The sequence below is a fragment of the Schistocerca piceifrons genome, chromosome 11, assembly GCF_021461385.2.
Source record: "Schistocerca piceifrons isolate TAMUIC-IGC-003096 chromosome 11, iqSchPice1.1, whole genome shotgun sequence".
Taxonomy (NCBI): domain Eukaryota; kingdom Metazoa; phylum Arthropoda; class Insecta; order Orthoptera; family Acrididae; genus Schistocerca; species Schistocerca piceifrons.
This window is the reverse complement of record NC_060148.1, coordinates 53,094,586-53,115,371: the sequence shown is the minus strand read 5'-3', so window position 1 is coordinate 53,115,371 and position 20,786 is coordinate 53,094,586. Positions and strand designations below refer to the sequence as shown.

The following is a 20,786-nucleotide window of genomic DNA, read 5'->3' as shown; positions in this document are numbered from 1 at the left end:
TGGTTACTGCCCAGTGTGAACAAGTATTTTTTTCCAATTCTTGCTCTAGGGAGGAAAGGCAGGCTGCTAGCTTGTTGATGCACAGAATATCTAATAACATATCAATACTCTACAGCTGTAAAACTGGCTGTACATTTACAAAGTATAGCCGATATTTTTATATCTACTGTCGATATATTGGTACTTACTTTCAATATATTGAGGGCCGACAATGAATATCAACATAGCTATTTTCGATATTTTTAAAAATATTGACAGTCCTCGTTTCGATCAGATACACCTGGTCTATCCACTACCACGCTACTCAACTGTGATGTGGCCAGTTTACGTTTGCCACAGCTATCAGTACAACAAAACAGGCAACAAACGATCATAAATATAATTTAATGCCTTACAAATGTTAAGGACATCAGTGAGATAGGCCTAAAATCAATTAGGACTTTCCTTTTTGGTGAGATCTTTCAGTCCCATTAAATATAAGGTTTTCTGTAAAATTAAAGGAGGAAGAATGGCCACCTAGAATTTTAAACTGCAGGACACAATTCCAAGTGCTGTAAATACATGTTTAAAATATGTTTTCCATCAGTTTCTTCCTAAAGAAGAAAAAGGTTAGGTCAAATTGATTGACGCTGTTGCTACAGCCTGAATTACCAACACTGGACCAACTACTACACTGATACGATCGCTCATTTGCCACTAGGACTTAGCTATCGGCACCTGTGCTGCGTAATACATCGCTTTGCCCTTGCCATACTCCTCACAAGTAGTTCGTGGCACAACAGTATTTCACGCAGTACTGCCTATTAAAATTTAGTACTGGCCAGCCATTCTGTTTCATTGTAACTGCACTGTTTCCACATAGGATTTTCATTTTTATAATAACTGTGTGATTGGAGTTTCTGGGTTCTCAATGGCGAGGTTATCAGTTCTCCCTGGCAGTTTTGAAGACAAAATAGAAACTATTCTGTTACCATTCTACATATCGCTTCATGGTATCAATTTACAACTGGAAAACACACACATACACACACTGCTTATTAAGCACGAGATGCTGGTCTGGCATACATGTTCACTTGTTACCGCTCATTCCACGTGACATCCCGATGCAGCTGACATCAGTAATCCCTTTCCTTTCCTCCCCCTCCCCCCCAACTCCACCATGCATTCACATAATTAATGGCCTCTGTTTTCTGAAATATAACAGGTATTATTGACGACTACATTGCACAGAGTCAGTTGTCACCCTGTATGGAGACCTGTTGCAGCATAATTTAAACGAAAGAGACAACTCATAACTGCGGCAGAAATTTCATGGAAGTGGAACTGTAGTTTAAAAAAGGTTAGAAAGTGTGAAGGTCACCTACATATTTCTGCAAAATAGCACCAATTCATATAGAATATATGCTAAATTGGTCACTTCCATGTAAACAACTTCAAGCGATCTATGTAAGAGCAAAACTGAAGAACAAAACAACATTGCAAAACATTTAAAAATTCTATTGATAACACAAGCAACATTAATCGTCACACTGTCAGGTAAAGGCCTGGTTCAATTTCTTTCACTGACATACCAAATAGTCAACCGAAAATTCTAAAAGTGTGAAATGTGTTGTCTCCAATTCAAGAAGGAAGTGCGCTGCCACATCACTGCAACTTTTTCAGCCGACAGCAACATTTCAAACATGTTCTGAAGATAACATACATCACTTTACATTGTCAAAGATTTTAGAAGGCTGAAAGGGTTCTGTACTGTATGTCCTATACAATGCAGAAATGAAGACTATGAGAAGACATGAGAGAAGAAAGCTGGTAACGTAGCAGAAAAGTGACGCCTTTTCCACTAGCTTCATCGCATATGAAGAATCTGACTGACTTCAGGATAAATTATAGGAAGAATTCATTCTCTTCAAAGAATACATCTCCTTTCATCGTACATCACCCACCTGACAGAGCAGCAACAAAACCTATTGTACATACTGGCTTCAGATGCACCCAGCTACTTGCAAATTTCTCAAGCAGTATACTAAGAGTGGATTTATAGGATGCAAAATCGAACTAGTTAATTCTGAACTGGAAGATGATTTCAACACTAATGTTCATAGAAGACTAATTACTTAGAAAAAGCGGTATGTCTTAATCTTGCACTGGTGCTTTATAGGTAGCGGGGAAATCTAAACAAGGTTGGGAAGACAAGGATTTGAAATTACCTGTGAGATTTATCTATTGAAATTTGAAAGTTCCAGTTGCTAATCTTGTTATACTCGCACAATCATTTCATACTTCATCAAATAGTGTTAAATGGAGTTCATTACAATAAACATGTAGGCAACACTTGTGAAATAATTCTGGTACTCTGGGGATTGTCATCGCAGTCACACACGAGCTTGATATTTGTTGGGTCTGCATACTTCAGAAGGAATCCATTTGAAATTTGTGGAGAACTACCTCCATTACAAATTGAACAATCTCAAAACCAACATACTTCAGCCACTTCTAGCAGCAGGAGCAGCAGCAGCAGCAGCAGCAAATTGTCACAGTAACGTTTTACAGTGATCCAGGAGCTATTTTTATTACGAATCTAGTCACAAACCAGAAGTGGTTATCAAACAAGTTACTAATTTCAGTCAATGACAACCATCTTCATACCTAAACATTAGCATACATAAATCCATTGAGGTCCGAGTATTTTGACAAATACAGAATCATTAATAATTTAAAACAAATATGACATTTCCACACCCGAGTAAATGTGTGCACATCGTGTCATTCCATATATAGATGGAACAGTTGCAATAATTAGGTACAGAAGTTTTGTCACGAAGTTACAAATTTTTAGTACCGTGAACACCACTACAACTTCATGTTGACACTTTAAGGAAACAAATTATACTGCAGAGTAGTGGCCAACACACTAGATGTCACTGTTGCACATCAGTTGGAAGACTTAAATAAAAAAACACTAATCTGGTGTACAAAATTTTAACCCAGAATTTAATGCAAGTAGCTCTCAAAACTCAAATGACTGTTGTGACAATATTATGAGAAAGGAAGTTGCTACTCACCATATAGTAGAGATGCTGGATTTTGTGTGTGTGTGTGTGTGTGTGTGTGTGTGTGTGTGTGTGTGTGTAATACAATCAACCATTAAATTAAAACAGAAGTTAGTGACGAATTGTAACAAGGAAGGAGGCTTTATATTTTAATAAAGTTCTGAAGAAAATTTTAGCACCAACTGCAGAGACAATCTACCATTACTGAATTGCGACTGTGGTTCATAAGAATGGATGACATCAAAAACATCAGCACTGACTATGTCCAGTGTCCTTTTTGTTACATATTATTTGTACACCATTCCATGTGCTCCTGATTGGTGGTTGGACTGTACAGATGCAGCTTGGCAATTTAAAAAACCTTTGCTCTGCTGTATTAGTGAGCTGCACACCTGTTGTTCAATGATCGACTGCACTTACAATGACACTTTGTAATTTCGTTATAGACTATTATTTTTAATAATGCCTCCACCCTCATTGTCATTATATTACAAATTACTGAGAACAATCACCTGCGTTTCGAGCCTATTTGCACTAATTTCTGAATGATAGATTTCACACACTTAATTAAAAAGAATATTTCTACTTAAGTAAAGTGAACTGACTTCCAGCAGCGTCATCTAATGTGTCAGAAAGCAGGCCCATAACTCATTGCTGTAATGCAGTATAACTTGTTTCCCTGAAAGTGTCAACATGTATGTTGTAATAGTGTTCATGATAAACTTAACTGTGACAAAACTTGTGTGGTTAATTATTGTCAATGTACGATCTACATACGTAATAACGTTTTTGTATACTGCATTTATGGAAATCGTGTCACTTATTTCGACTTGAATTCTGGCTCCTTATTTGTGTAGTTTGGTAATGTTTGTACGTCAAGATACCTCTGCCATTCACTTTTAGGTCGTAAGGTGGCCTTTGTGATCGAAATTAGTAACCTGAGTGATAAACAATTGTGGTCCACAGCTGCACTATTCTAGTATTACCATTTTTTCCACTCCTCCATTCACTATACTGATATTCTCCTAACACTATTACCTACTAAAGCATTGACACACTCGACAACAAGAATTGGCCTACCGGATGAGTATCTGAAGGGAAGGGCGGCGGAGGCCCCTGCACCTGTGTCGGCTGCGCCTGCAGAGGCGTGTTCGACACCTGTCCCTGCTGCGGGGGTGGGCTCGTCTTCTCACTCGCCGCCTTAGCCACACGTGCTGCAAACTCTGCCACCACATCCAGGCTCTGCCCAGTGTTCTGAAAATGTGTGCATTTCTCAGTCTCTTGTTATGTAGTTGACCAAAATATACTGTTAGCAAACAGTTCTTTATAATATCAGTGGGCACTCTCACATCTCAACTTTTAAACTGTCTTAGTCTTGGTATACATTAAAACAAAGTAGAAAAATCCCCAAATCATTTCACGAGTTTGCGGCATGCCAACTGCAATAAAATTTCACAATCTGAAGAACTTGCTAACTTCCCCACATACTTCAGACTGTATGCAACATGGAAAACCTTGTAAGCTAATTTAAGTAATTTTGAAACACACACCATGAACCAATACTTATAGCACATATGTGACAATACTTTAACTATGGAAATTATCTGCACAGAACACGTCCCCCAACTTCCTTACCGACACTGACAATTTCTACGAGTCATTTCTCCTTCACTAGTGTAAGAATGGGTTCTCACAGAACAGACACTGTGACACCAGTGAACACTGCCTATAGAGGAAACAGACAAGAGACAAGATACTCAAAGTGCATATCCCTTTTTATACACTCATTTTGCAAAGACAGCAATAAAATCTTTAAAAATTGAGGTTTTCAGCATCTATTGATTCCTTCTGCGAAACAAAAGGTGTCACATACCATTTTAAAAGCTAACCAAGTCCAAAAAGCTGGTGTTCTCACATAACATGTAAATGTGGCATCTGGTATTCCGTGCAGGCTTTAAGAACTGTTGCATGAGGCTCTGGACCAGGTGTATTTATACATCTTAGCAACTACATTCTTTGACATTATTATGTTATTTCATGTTAGATGTTACAATTGCAATTACATTAATCCAGCAAAAACCGACATTACAGAGTTTCACTAGAAATTAAAACGAGTACAACGACATATTTCCGAAACTAACAATATTTTACTAGCGCAATTTTGAAGTGTACATACAGCTAACAATTAAGTTTTTAATATTCAGTCCAGAACATGCTCTAGTATTTTTACATATTTTAATTAATTATGTGATCTTATGAAACAATTTTGAGTTGGTAATATTTCCAACATCAAAATTACAATTCAAACGTTCAAAATGACATTTTACAACATTTGAAGGCTAAAATGCAGAATAATTACGTACAACACCAAATCTTACAATCGTGTTAAAAATTAATGAATCGTTCTTCTAACATTATCTATGATGCAATTTTTTTTTTTTTTCTGAATCAGGTTATGTCTCCAGTTTAAACTAATTCTCTCTAGTTTTCGTAATATGTGGACATTGCACTGAATTTCTCTATAGAACATTCCAGAGACATTAATTACAGAGTTGCAGATTTTTAGTTAGTGATTTCTGTAAGAACATATTTCCTTACTCGCAAAGACACATAAATGTTAAGCTTGACCAAAATTAATGGTTTACACAGTTAATTTGCATTCAGGTAAATAATCAATTTTTCTAATTGAATTACAATTACCAAACTGAATGATGAGGTCAATAACATTTATACACTATTAACACTGATTCCAGAACTTGTTCTTTCTCTTCAAAACATCCCAAAATTTGTATCAAAGTGATAACAACTTATCCTAACTGTACATTACATTACCTGATTACACACATACATTAATTGGTCTTTGACACAATTTAGCCTTTTCGTTACAACTGTTTCACACTGTTGCACTAAGTGGCCTTATTCACCAAGTGTCCTTATACACTACCCACATCCGTTTTAGTGTGTATCGCATGCTACACAACCTGCTGCATCGGGTACTCTACATGACCCAATAGCCTGTTTCGTTACACCCTGAATACTGACCAATCCTCCTGGGACACACGACACTGCTTCAGCACAGAAAAAATATCTGTGCAGATGCTTCTGTAAGAATTTACAGTTATCGGAGTACTATAGTTATCATTATCAACACCATTACTGAAACAATTTCTCCATGTGAATTTCAAAATATGAGCTCCCTGCATTAAAATATATAAAAAGGTCCTTTCTATACTGCCAAATTGCTGAATTTTACACAGATGCTAGAACTTGGCTACACGCTTCTCAAAGATTATGCTTTGTCCTACAAGAGGTTGCAATCTACAAAACTGCAAATATTTTCTTTACAGATTATTTTAGTTAATTAGCTAACGCATTAGAACAAAATATTAATAAGTATTTAATGCTACAACAGCGAGAAGAAAAAAGATTGAACTGTAAACAACCATAACACAATGATGAGCACAATAATATTCCAGCACCTGGGCTGGTAAGACATGAACAAAAATTTCAACCAAGTTATAATAAATGACAACGACATATCTACACCTAAGAAGAAAGGTGCACAAGCACAATTTCCCCAATTTCAGCTCTAGACCATATTTGTAATACACACACACTGCTTCATTTGTGGAAGAAGGGAGAACGGAGAAGCCTTGGTTCTGAACATGATCAATTTAGTGAGAGTAACTAAGATTTCTTTGTAACATCCTAGTCAGAAAAATGTCACCTTCATAATACAAATACAATCTCAACTAGAAATTATGAAATTAGATGCCACTTAACCTCTGATATATAAACAAGCACAATAGTCTAAACAGTTGCAAATACGCCAGTGTTAAATGTATTGTACCATTAAGTGTGTGTGTGTATATTTATTCCATTGTCATTAGCATGCAAGAAGCTAGTTAAATGCAGCACCAGCACACCAAAATCCACTCCAAAGAAGATAAAAACAAACAGCCAAATGTGCGCAACATTACCAGAACTTGGTCCACAGATATTGCCACAACAGCACTCCACAACTATCTTATCACCAGGCTAAAGCAAAAAATTCAAATCTAAATGTGCAAAAAACACAACCAGACAGACAAGTGTTACAACTAACACTCAACGAGGCCAGTTCAATGCATGTTGTCAGCAATACTTACCTCAATGTCTGTGTAAGTGCGGTGTTACATTTCTGACACAAAACCCCGATTTTTGTGTTTGCATTCCCAATTTACTCGAAGCCTCACCAAATTATGCATTAGTTGATTTACGTTATTTTATTTGAATACACTGGTGCAATGTAAGAATAGCTCACAGGCTAGGAAAGTTAATTCTAATAATAAGAACCTGCTCATTTCTTTCTCAGGAGTCGCTACATTGTTGTTTTAACGATTCAACTTTCTGTATGTTCGAGAAGAACAAAGGACATTTAAAGGAAATGAAGAGTTATACATGTATGAAACAAGCTCCACTGACATGCATCTACCAGGTGTATAGTTCAAGTGACGGAAACACATAATCGATGTGCGCAATGTGTTCCCATCGAGACATGTGAGGAGTGAACATTTGATACTGGTCTCTCCCCCCCCCCCCCCCCCCCCCCCCATCAATTCTGGTGCTGTCACAAGACTATTTCACTATCACCCGAAGTGAAAACTTTTTGTCACCTACATATAAAAAACTTTTATACATTTCCGTATCAATAAATTAATTTCAAAGATACCCAAACAACATCTTAAACAAATTTCCCTTAAATAAACATTAACTAGATAAGAGGGAAAGAGAGGAAGGGAAGACAGAATTAGGACATTTTTGAAAAATAAGAATCAGCACTATTAAGTTTCAGAGTTTAGTTTAGAAAGATACGTTTACTGATAGGTATGGAGCTGATCCTTTTTTAATTTTGGACAAGAATTCAAAATCCGAGAAGTTTTTTTAGAGCTATCATACATGGTGCACGAACTATCATACCAATCAAGTAGATATAAATTTGTAAACCAAATTGAATGAATACACTGCCATTTATTTCATATAGCACCTTTATTTAGCTAAATACTGGATAATGGCTAACTATAAATTAGTTTTTGACCGATGACATAATTGAAGTATATACAATTCTCATAAAAAAAAAAGTCGTCTTAATACGTGCATCAAGAAGATCCAAAAAAATAATCTTTCTAACTACATTTCCTTGAACTAAGCCCTCACCCAAAGCACCTTAATTTATAAAATTGCAACTCCACGATTGATTGACAGCACTACTACTCCACAAGCCCTCCTAAGCTTGCTCCTCCATTGTCTCATGACCTATCACGACTATTTCAGTCTAAGTACTACTCTTGCCTTTAATCGTTCTTTCAATTTTTTAACTCGAAAATACTGTTCAAGTAGATACCTCTTCTTACCAACAGTGTTTGTAGTTGACATTTGAGCTATTCTTCTGAGAATTTCTTCATTTCTGACCTTTGCTGCACACAAATTCACTTCTATCATCCTCTGGCACCAAATTTTATATGCCTCCAGATACACAACCAATTCAAAATACAGACAATGCTAGAGAGCTGTAGATGAAACAACACAAACAGAATCCAGGGACACACATCACACTGGCCCCAGCAGCTACCACACCACACTGCAAACCACACCAGAGGACAGGACAGGACAGGAAACCTGGACACACATGCCGTCACCACAAACTCAACCCAAGAGAGAAAACCGTGCTCGTCTGTACCCCACTGTGCGGGAACTCCCGTGACTGCGGCCGCCTCCCGGCCGGCGGGATCCCGCCGTCGTCGCTCGCTGCCTTCGCCACGCGGGCCGCAAATTCTGCGGCCACGTCCGAATTTCCCTGAACCGAACTCTGTCGGAACAACAATCTCACTCAGTTATTGCGGAATTGGCATGTCTTCAGAGAGACACGGGACACTGCTACAATGTCGCTCAAACGTAAATGTACCTGGACCACTGATCGACTTGCACACACGTGCCTCGTGTTAACCTGAGTCCATTAGAGAAGTGAGTTACAACGCTACACGAAATAATTAGTTTGGGTACCAATAGCAGGGTAATTCTGCCAGCTGCAAGCATCTGGTTCAGCAATAGATTCAAACCAGCATTCTATCTGTCTCTTAACGAGAGAGCTACATTTAACATTCTGTTTACATTGTGATAAAGCAGACACTTTCTGCATTAATAAATGGACATTCATTCACTTTATTCAAACTGTTTTTGGTATTTTTACAACAGTACACAAAGTTAATTTTAAAATGACCACAAACCAGTCTACTGCTCACTATTTTTCCCAGTCTCTCGTACTTTCAAAACCCTCCTTAGTGATATCTAATTTTGAGAACTGCTTTGTAGTGCATAGTGAAGCTACGAGTCATTTCTGGGATTAGCAATTACGAAACATCAGCAGCAATGCCGAGTTTCATATTGAGGGAGGCTTTGTACATCTCATAACTGTGTAGGCAAACATTCCCAAGAGAAATGACAAAAATTAAGTTTATGATAATTTGTTTTCATTTTTCTGCTCCTCTGTGTCCTGACCGTGACAGCCCCAGCTGTAATTCAGTGTCAACACTGAAATGTAAGTTTCATGTAGTGTAAATAGGTAGGATAATAAAAGATCAGAATGAAATAAATTATTACAAGCTGGAACATTGTGCTGTCTTCCAGCTGCATAAGGCTGTGCACATTCAAGGACAAACTGCTATCACCACTATCTAAGCCATCATCATTAATAAGTCTCTACTTGTGACACCCAACAGCCTACAGGACTGAGTGGTCTAGGATTTGAATTGTCTTCTCATTAGGAATAATTTGATAGAAAACAAACCAAATATAAAAACCAGAAATTTAAATTAATCAGTGGCAGTTTGTTGGGCTGTCTAACAATAAAACTAAGGCCATCATTAGTGAAGGTAATTTCCATGACCTTGCATATTATAAAAGCATCTAAGCTTCATTCGCACTCAACTTTACTGCAGATACAAAATTCTGATACCTTATCACATTTTGTACATTAGATTTTTAACTTTGAATTGGTTACTAAGAAATAACTATCTAAGAAAAATGAATTTCTTATCATACAAATCTGGGAAAAGAACAAACTAAATTCATAACCAGTAAAGTTACGATGTCGACTCTAATATTAAGGGCAGCTGCCACTTTATCCATCCTTCCATTACACCTTGCTAAGCTTACATATCAATACTTTAATTTTCTAATCAGAATAGTACTTAGGAGTGTTTGCAGGCTTTGACGGCAATGGAAGGGAAATTTTTGAACCCTATCAACAATTTCTGTACTAACAGGGAAAAATAGGATGAATACGTGCTAAACAGGTATAATCTTGCAAGTGGAAGAGCACCACCTGTGTTGTCATGCAGAGAAGAAACAGGATGTTCAATTTCTGCTTAATCTGCCTGAGTCACTAACACAAATGTAAAACATTTTAATGCTTTTTGTAATACTGGTCTCTAGATACAAGTCAATCAGTGGTGTAAAGACAAAATATCCTGAGAGATTAAACCTGTGTTCTAGACCACGGATGACAAACCTCGGCTTTTTGGATGATTCTCTTTCTACCTCAGACACACAGACAACTAGTGGCACACACTAATGCAACAGTATATTCACAAGAACATCTGCTAAGTGTGACAAATAGGAGAGAGATACTTGCGAAACTACAGCCACGAGGTAGGGACAGTACTGTCTACAACAAGGTGGCCAGAAAGCAGTATTCAGGATTTAGAGTTCCACCGGCAGCCAGTTCTCGTCTCCCACAAAGTTTGAAACAGGGTTGCAGTGCACTTACAGGGTCAGCAGCTCTCGTGTCACACGCCAAGGTTGGTAATTCGTTTACAGTGGTCACAGCCAATAGTGTGATAGTATACGAACCACGGAATCTGGTGAAGACTTGGTACAATATCTGGACTAACCACATTTGTTTTCAGTAAGAGGGAGCCAGATTAGGTTTTAACTATCTGGTTACTACAATTAAAGGTTGGTTACTGATTTTCAAACTTATTTGGTGAATGAAAAATCTAAAAATGCTGACATACTAAAGTGTGTAATGAAGCTAGAGGTTCAGATTATGCCGAACTGTTGACGGTTTGCTTGTGAGATGGCAAAGGCAATTAATCTCAAAAGAAAAATATTGCCATAATCCACTGATGTGTATGTAGTACGAGGTGTAAGTTCATCATTGCAGTAACCTAATTTATGTCTCATTTTTGATTTTGCCAGAAATTTTGACAATGTGATTAAGTTCTAACCAATAAGGAGAAGTGTCAGTCAACTTCATTTACGAACCATAGAAAATTACAAAAGGGCATTCCAATTTTCTACTGACAACAGACTCACGATTCACTGTACGTATTTCCCACCGTCCGTCGCGCAAATTGTTACAGACATCGACACACGATGTGACAGCTGCTGACACTGTAAGTGTACTTTCACCTAAAACAGAACACAAATTTGTGCAGAACGAAATATTAATTCTATCTTACCAATCCCAATCGAGTCGAGCATTAGAATACACAGTTTTCAAACTTCCCGGCAGATTACAATTGCACACCAGACCCGGAATCCGGCCACGAACCTCCACCTTTCGTCGGCAAGAGCCCTGCCGACAGTAAACTGGGCACGTCTGCCGACCTGCCCACACAGCTCTAATTCCGCAAATATTTGTCTCCTGTAAAAATTTGTTCTGCACATATTTTCCGCTAGCTAAGACTTTATTTTTATTGCGGATTAACACCTTTGTAGACGGAAGTGCAAACGGCCAGAAATGGCAAAGGGTAACAAAGGAAATTTACACAGAAATAATGAGCAGATACTGCAAACAACGACAAAAATGAAGGGGAGTATACTCACGGGCTGAGGAGTTTCTCGAGCGCTCGACTCGCCAGACCTGGGAGGAGTCCCCGAGCCGCCGCTCTCGTAAATGTCCACACAGGCACCCGTCTTCGGGTCGATCACCTCCAGCGCGTTGGGCCTGCGGGACTTGCCACGCGTGCCGCCGCCCGCCACCGCGTGGTGCTGGGCCGACTGTGGGCCAGGCGGCCCCTGCGAAGGCGGACCCGACACGTCCGCCGGACCCACCGGTGGGCCACCCAGTCCGTGGGCGGCACCCATTTGCAGGAGAGGCATCTGCGCAAACGGTTTCGTAGTCGACACAGAATTTCGAGCAAATACTTGTTAAACATCCTACACAGTGCACTTGTAAATGCCTACTTTTGTCTGTGTACGTGCTACCTCTGGAATGAAGAGCAAAAATGAGTAGGATGCGACTGACGGGAACGGCAAATCGACAAGTCGTGTGACCGTGTTTCGTTTTAAACCGGCACTGACTATCCTCAGATTACGGCCGACATAAACCCGGAATACAGTACAGTCGCACTGACGCCGCTTTTACCGTTCTGTCGTAGTCTTCGTCGTGTGTGTTATACCCTGTACGATCAGTTGGTACCCGATGTTTAAGGTGCATATTAGCAACTAGTACTATCTTCTGCAGGGAGCTACTTCGAGCGCCTCACTCTCCGCAGCCGTACGAAATTGCTTTCGTGTTCGTAACTTCTACTCGACTCTTGTTCCGACACCAGAAATTCACACACAGTATAGATCTCTATGGTGTATTTAAGTTAGTCAATAACCTACTCTCAATTTTAATTAGGAGCAGATGCGTATTTTCACCTGTAGAAAGTGGTGATTTGAGGTCCAGTAAATTTTCCTAACTGGGCCAGCAAGTACAAAGACTCCCAACATTGCCAATATAGTTCTTCTTGGCGCATTGCTGGGAGCAGCAGTTCAGCCCACTGTCAGAATTTAACTTGTTTAAATCAGAATTGTAAATGTGACATCACTATCCGGAAGCAGTGTGTTTTGATGATGTAAACGGTGTGTTTCCTTTGCAACTTCAGTTGTTTTTTCTTCTTTTGTTTATGTCTTACTTCTTCAGTATTATTCACCAGTAGTGGGAAACAGTAAAATTCTTTCCTGGAGTATCAGATCTTATCAGTCCAAATTCAGCTAAAAATCAAATAATGAAAAATTGCTGGAATTTAAAAATTCCCCAGTTTTTCCACGAACATAAAATTTCCGAGATTGTCCCAGATTTCTCGGTTGTCCCACAGTGTATATACTCCCTAACTGCACTTCACTGTCTATCACACTGTTATTCTGATCCGAGTATATTTACTTTCCAATTTCTTAACTACTCGCACAAATGGAACGTCAAGTCCTTTTACAAATACAGATCACACATCTCAACGCTGCCACACTCACCGCCTGTGGAGCACCAGTAGGCCCTCCCGCCCCCACCACCTGCTGCGCTCCGGGTCCTGCTGTCGGCGGACCGGCCCCTGCAGGAGCAGGCCGCGCACTCAGCTGCTGATAGTAATCTGCAACAAAAGAGACTAACACTGAGATTACCATCCTCAAAAAGACGTAATTCCAAGTTATTACTGGTTTTCTTAAGTAACAAAACCACGACATCAAAGTTATTAGTGAAGCAGACTTCAATGTTGAGATACAAGGAAGCACATTGGTTGTATAAAGCTAATAGCAGGAATTTTGAGACCGTTACCCCACACGTATCAAAGACACCGCAATACTACAATTGTACGCACCTACACAGTAGGATGGCCATTCCGTAACAGCTCATTGTTGAGAATAACGTATGTGGGGGATTCCTCCACCTGCATGCTCACCTAACAAGATAGTGAAGCACCAGAGTGAAAAATTGATGCGTACACCACCATCAATGAAGCTGCTGTGGAACCTGACAAGTCACAAAGGGGCATATCGTCACATGTGATGGCTTGAAGAATAAGAAAATGCATTAACTGAAAGTACAAATGTGGGTGCCTGTCAGTAACACTAATGCACAGCAGAAAAAGTGTGTGAAGCTCTGTGACCAGCATATGTTCGAGGGAGGAGTCTGTTTTGAAAGAAATGTGACAAAGTGAAGTCCACAGCGTATCGGAACAAACAAAACGGTGAGACACGATGTAGTGGAGACATCCAACATCTCAGCACAATGCAAGTATCCCTCTTTCTCACAAATAATGAGTTGCAATACTTCCTCTTTTGATACTGCTAGTTCAAAACCTCTAAAATTTTGTTATAACTTTTAACTTCCATTATCCACATAATGTAATCCTGAATCCACTTAGTATTAGTAAACAATGAAGCAATTAATAATTCCGACCTAATGTCCACAGAAATTTCTTTTGCAACTGATACCCTGTGAGCATGCCACACTGGCAGTCTTGATAACTGCAATGCTAAGGATAACTACTAGATGGAAGTAAAGTGAGACCATCAGGAGGAGAAATCCTAGAAAGAAACAAGTTCAGGAGGTATAAAAAATATGTATGAATAATTATGTCATTAAACTAATCACTGTTTACCACTTGGTAGTTTATTTGGAAAACTTGGATGCCTACTTCAGATATTAAGTAGATGGCACTTCCAGTAACCTCCAATCTAACACTGGTGTGAAGCAGCCACAGATGAACATTTGAATATTTTTCCAAACACTTTGAATGGTTCATTTCTTGAGGATGTCACAGCTTGCAAATATCAGGTACACCGTTGTTTTGGAGAGCTATAGGTGTACCATGACTCATAATATGCTGGGAAAGGACTAGCAATGTTAACTTTTTCTGGTATGCAATACTATCAAGAAAACTTTATTGCCATTCATTGTTAACAACTATTAACACAAGTGTAACCACTTGCATTCAGGACTGGAGAGGGCACACAAAGTATTATACGCTGTGTGATACGTAAGAGATCATGAAGGGAGCACAAATGAGACAATGTGGAGGTACTGGATGCTACAACCAAGAATGGAGATGGAAACGTCACATCTCACTAACTAGTGACAGCTCAGAATCTGTATGCAATCAGTTGGGTAGCTCAGAAACTCCAGTCTGGCATGACATACAGGCTTCATCATGGCCTTACACTCACAATGGACATTTACAACACTTATCTGTCTTTTTGTTTAAAATCAAACAATTTCTAATGAATGTATTTTTGCTGGCACTCCATAAGGGTATCACATTTGGCCTCCAAATATATGTCCCCGTTGAAAATATATCAGTACCCATTGTCCAACAATAACCAGGACCACAATGGGCTACAAGTACCTGAGTTTGTTACAGATTTTACAATTCTGCGGAACGAGGTAGCCCGCTAATACACAGAGTAGCAAGAGAAGCTCAACACTTAGAAACGAGAACACGTCTACAGCAAATCACATAAAAGGAATTAGTCACAAAACATAAAAGGAATTTGTCACAAAACATAAAAGGAATTTGTCACAAAACATAAAAGGAATTTGTCACAAAACACATGAACACTTTCTTGATTTCTGGTGTCCAGCGATTAGAATCTCCTCCACCTCTACTACAGCTATGTCAAGAAACATTAACTGTTACTCTTACAAATTAGCATAAATAAACTTCAATGAAAAAGCTCTGAACACTATCACTCCATCATCATTATTATCATCATACAATAATTACTTTCACTCAACTTTATTTTAAATTTTGTGATGAAATGTACTGTGTGTGCGTACACAACTCAGTCCACAGGAGAAAAAGGAATATATTGACCGCTCTACCCCATTTCACCAAGGTTGTGTATATTTTACCAAGACTTCAATTTCAGACCCACATGATGACAAAGACAAAGTTTTACTCTGTTGCAAAGTAATACAAATAAAAACTCACAGTGTGGTCCGTGTTGTCCCGTGTGGGCAGTGCTGTAGCCAGGGAAAGGCATCTGTGCCATCAAGATATGCGGCCCATGTTGAGGGTAATACGTCGCAGCAGTTGCTGCCGAATTCGCCGGGTTCTGATGTCTTGTCTGCGGTTGGAACTGCAACAATCAAAGTTTAATTTCTGCATTAAATATGAAATCCCCACCAAACACAAACAACAATTTGGGTATGTTCAAATAGCTTAAGAAAAGCCCACATTTAAAATGTTTCCAAGATCAGCTGCTTCATAATAGTAAATAAAATGAAATTATTGTTTGTTTCATTTTCATGTGCGTAGGCATACCCACTCACCGAAACACACAACTGATTTATTGGTCACTTTCCCACAGAAGCAACAAGGAGCTTTTGCATTACAGTAACAGATGGTTGAGGTGTCTGCTCAGTTGCAGTACTTTAAACTGGTATCGGTATTAAGAGAAAAACTTCTGGAATCACAATCTTTACACAGTTGTCATTACACTCTTACATTTGCACATCCAAACTGGAGTATTTAGTGGTCTTCAACTATATAGTTGCATACCACAAAAAATATGTACTTCGTTACGTAACATTTACTGATCTCATCAAAATAACTAACTGTTTTTAAGGTCTGTTTAGCAAAAATGTAAGAACATGTGATGATGGCAAATGACTGTCACCTATATTTTATGATGGCTTATGTTGAGAAATGAATTTTCGGCAACACAACTAACAAGCCTTAGAAAAACTTGAGTGAAATACTTCTGAGCAAGTCAAAGTGAACAATGAAACCAATGGGTTGCACCTTAAAATTGGGATGACAAATCCCTTCAGAATTGAAACAGCATTTTTTCATGCCAGTACAAACTGTGGCCACTGTCAAACATCTGCTGCTATACTGCAAAAAATGACTTTCTTTCACTTCCTCTTGAATATATTTCTACTACGTTTGGCTCCAGTTGTACTAGCCCAGTCAATGACGACCAAAGAAGGTAAAATGGGGAAACATTTGTGCAGTAGCAAATTTTTGTACAGTGGTAGGAGGAAGTGCTGTGAACAACATTGTAAAAAATCCTGATCCAAGAGGTCTTAACAATGAGGTGGAGGGTGTTTAAAGGTCAATTTCTTATATTGTTCTCGAATAACTAATACCGTGGGTTCTGGCGACCGACAACGACACTACCGTAAAATACATTTCCTATGAAAGAGGTCCTATTCATTATTTCCCTACCACTGAAACTTTCTGTGTTGCGTGGGATAGAAAAATAGCAGATTATTAATAATATTGTGTTAATGGTAGATATTATCGTATATTGCTAAATAACATGATTTAAGAAAACACATTTAATTTTGTTTCTACCACAATTAAAGGCATTACAATTGCATTAAAGGATAAATTGTGTTCTTGGGATAAAACAGGGTGACAAGGCAGGGATGAGAGAAATTAGGTGATTGAATTGTGGTCATGAACTTCCCACATTCAGACCTGCAAAACAGAGTGAGCAGGGAATTCCCTACACTCTACATGGAGTGCGGGTATGAGTTAATAACACTAATGCAAGAAACGCACATGAACTCTCTTACAGGGCAACCGACTCCTAATCATCCTGTACAGCTTTACAACATGCTGTCAACAAAAGACAGCAGCAAGATGTCATATTTACCAACCCAATGCTTTTCCCACCAACTCTACATACATCACTTACAACATGGTATTTACAAATTAAAACACTTCTCAACCACTATTTACAAGAACATATTTTACACAGAAGTTCACCTAATGTTCGGGAGGTATCATATCTCATCTAAACTACGAAGCAAGCAGTGCTCACGGTTAAACAAGTCTCCTTTCCCAGAAGAACACTACACCTGCCATACAGGGCGACTGAGAATCTATTTCTCTTTTAGCAGTGGAGATTTATACAGATTCTGAATTTACTTTTGTTAGAATATGGGTAGCTCGTATACACGTTCAACATAGTGTTCATGCACTTTGGAAAAATAGTGTGTGTGTGTGTGTGTGTGTGTGTGTGTGTGTGTGTGTGTGTGTGTGTGTGTGTGTGTGTGTCGCACCTGAAATATGAGACTCGAAATTCAAGGGGAGAGAAAAGTTTTAAGCCAAACCTCCAAATCGAAGCAAAGTTGGTCCATTGTAATATGAGACTCAATTTAGGTCGAGTGAATGACGATACAGCTACAGTAGTTTGGTTCGAGTTGTAAGCTTAGCAGTTAAGCTTTACCAGGTAGTCATTGCTATGCGTCAGGCGCTCCATCCGTATTTATACGGGTACCCTTCCTTTTTAACGTGCTTCGTCTGGTTTGAATCGATTGCTTATTTTGCTTTGATCTTATAAGTGCTGTTGTCTTTGTTATAGGTGTTTACGTCACTCTACGCTGAAAATGCATTACTGTGTGTCGCATTCTGATAGTGCGTGTTTACGGCCTGTCGCCACTCGCGGCATAGGTTGGTTTTGTGTGCGCTACCGCCACTTAAAAAAAAAAAAAACAAAAAACAAAAAAAAAAAAAAAACAAAGAGGAATCGTCTCATTAGCGAAACAATGGCAAGAGACTGCTATTTGTTGTTACTTATACTGCTGCTTTCTTTGATAATGATCAACAAGAACCAAATAATAGACTGCGTGTGATAGAACATGTTCTGAACGAGAGTTTAGCTAAAATTTTTCTCCATTTCAAAATCGTTGCAGACGCCTCTTTAGTGTATTACGTTCTGCACAGAAATTAGAGTCATCTTAGATTTAAAAATCTAGAGAGTTGCCGTGCTTCATTTCTGACTGTATCACTGTTAGGCATAAGAATAATACGAATACTAACATGACACGATACGTATATTCTTCTGCGTTTGCTGTTGTCTCACTCTAGTTTCGTAGTTTATTAGGCAGACAGGATTTAAATGAGATAACAGCAAACACGAAAGAATACATGGCAAAATGTTTATATTCATATTATTCTTATGGTGAAGAGAGTACTGCATGTGATTCACATTTCATCAGGTTCCTATTAGCAACCATCTCTTCTCACAGGTAGGAAAAAATTCAGAATGTAGAGTTGGCCATATTGACAAACATCCCAGGCAGTCTTGCAAGTCGGATTTTCGTAGCACATTGAAATTCTGCTACATTCGAAGATGAACAATACGGAATTTGTATTTACTTCATTAGATAATGTATGAAAATGCAGTGGTCGAAACTCGGGGCGTAGAAAAAAAAGCTCGTCTTACACCTTTTTTTAAAAATTTATTTACTGACGCAGAGGTTTTGGCGCCAGTATTTATCTTTGTGCCTACAAAGCATGCCTGTGTAGCGCTACATATATTCGACGGCAGAAGTTAGTTGTGGCGGCACCTCCCAACATTTTTCAGAACTTCCGCTTGCTTTGCACTCGATTCTAAGCCGCAGGCGGTTTTTTGGATTACAAAAACCGAAAAAAAGTGCGGCTTAGATTCGAGTAAATATGGTACTTAAAGAGCACATTCGTATGTCCACATTCCCAATGAAGTAGGCCACGACCTGATATTAAGCTTTTCAGTGTGGGTTTCGGGACAAATTTTCTTGGAGTACCAGTACTGTAGTAACTCATTTTTGATTCTTTATTATGGCATATTGCCATACATGCTAGAAGACGAAAACATGCATTTGAAAAGCAGCGAGCAGTTGCAATTAGCCAATAGTGTGGAATTAAACACTTTGTTTCAAACACATTGACTGCCTCAGTGTAAAAGATTAATAAAAACCAAATTTCTTTAGCAAACCAGCAAAAATAACTTTATTGTTCTACAAGGCAATTAATGCATGGCTGTCAGAAAAGTGGAAATAAAATAAAATCTTTAACTAATAACGTATATTAGCCTTCCGTAATTATGAGAATGTAGTTTTATTCACTTGATAGCTTCCGCCCACAGAAATCCATTTTGTTTTCATTTGACGTGAGAGCAGTAATCGAAGGGGAAACAGCAAAACCACTAAATGTAAGCATCAGTCAGGTGGAGACTCACACTTCCCCACTATAACTCAGACTGCTCTGCGCATCAGACTTGGATCTACAATATTTCCGAACCGGGGCAATACTAAGACAGTGGTGCTAGGCGCTTTGTGAAACAAGTTTTTTCTCCTCAAGAATACAAATTTGCCCCCCCCCCCCCACCCTCACAGATCCGGGCCTCATTGGAGGCAATTTGTTGTTATGAAGCATTGCATAGTCTTCCTAAAGCCTTTGACACATTTTGCTGTTGGCAAACACTTCTATGAGCACTGTGTTTTGTTGTTGTATACGACACATTTCCTTTACAATCCATGTTTTTTTTCCCCTTTCGTTCACGTTTTATTGTTGCAGTATTAGTCTGCAGTAGCGGGATACAGTAATATTCTTTGTTACAGTATAGATTCTTACCAGTAAAAATTACAAAAAATTTAACTGAAAACTAAAACAATGAAAAATTCCCGGTATTCTAAAAAATTCTTGGGTTTTTCCCAGTTTTCTCCCGGATAAAACTATTTCTGGGTTTTTCCCTATCTCCCATTGTCCCATATATACCCTGCTGTGTCACCATCGATTTGTAAGGAGTGCTGTGGACAGTTGATGAAATGCCTAGTCAGGGTGTACATGTGGACAAGGAAGAAAAATTCCCGGATTTTTCCCGGATTTCCCGATTAAAAATACACTTTCGTCCGGGTGAAAATACACTTTTTCCGCGTTAAAGTGACAGTATACTCCTATTCGGCACTGTAAAACTCATCAATCCTTTGAATGTTTATGGTTTTATATACCGGATTAGAATTTCCCGACACTTTAGAAAACAAAAATCGAGGGGGGGGGAGACACCTTTTGAAAGACCTTTGATGTGCAGCAACACTGCATGTAACTTTCCGAAGCATTGAAATAAAGATTGTGATTCGCTTTTGTAAGCCAGTCATAACTCATGTCACTTGATCTCACCAGCTGATGACAGCACAGGATATGTGATGTAGTCAGCCAA

The 20,786-nt window shown here is 38.8% G+C and overlaps 1 protein-coding gene across 12 annotated transcripts in view; it reads right to left on the bottom strand.

Annotated features, from left to right (window-relative positions):
- The window catches only part of LOC124720406 (eukaryotic translation initiation factor 4 gamma 1-like), a 662,434-nt gene that overhangs the window by 194,396 nt on the left and 447,252 nt on the right, over positions 1 to 20,786 (bottom strand). For 11 of the 12 annotated variants that reach the window (XM_047245746.1, XM_047245748.1, XM_047245747.1 and 8 more), the window contains 5 exons: positions 15,785 to 15,932; positions 13,329 to 13,444; positions 11,919 to 12,194; positions 8,770 to 8,898; positions 4,131 to 4,304 (listed from right to left, as the gene is read on the bottom strand). In XM_047245746.1, coding sequence (XP_047101702.1) covers positions 4,131 to 4,304; positions 8,770 to 8,898; positions 11,919 to 12,194; positions 13,329 to 13,444; positions 15,785 to 15,932 — 843 coding nt within the window. The remainder of the gene's footprint in view (positions 1 to 4,130; positions 4,305 to 8,769; positions 8,899 to 11,918; positions 12,195 to 13,328; positions 13,445 to 15,784; positions 15,933 to 20,786) is intronic. The other variant, XM_047245754.1, reaches the window with a different exon arrangement.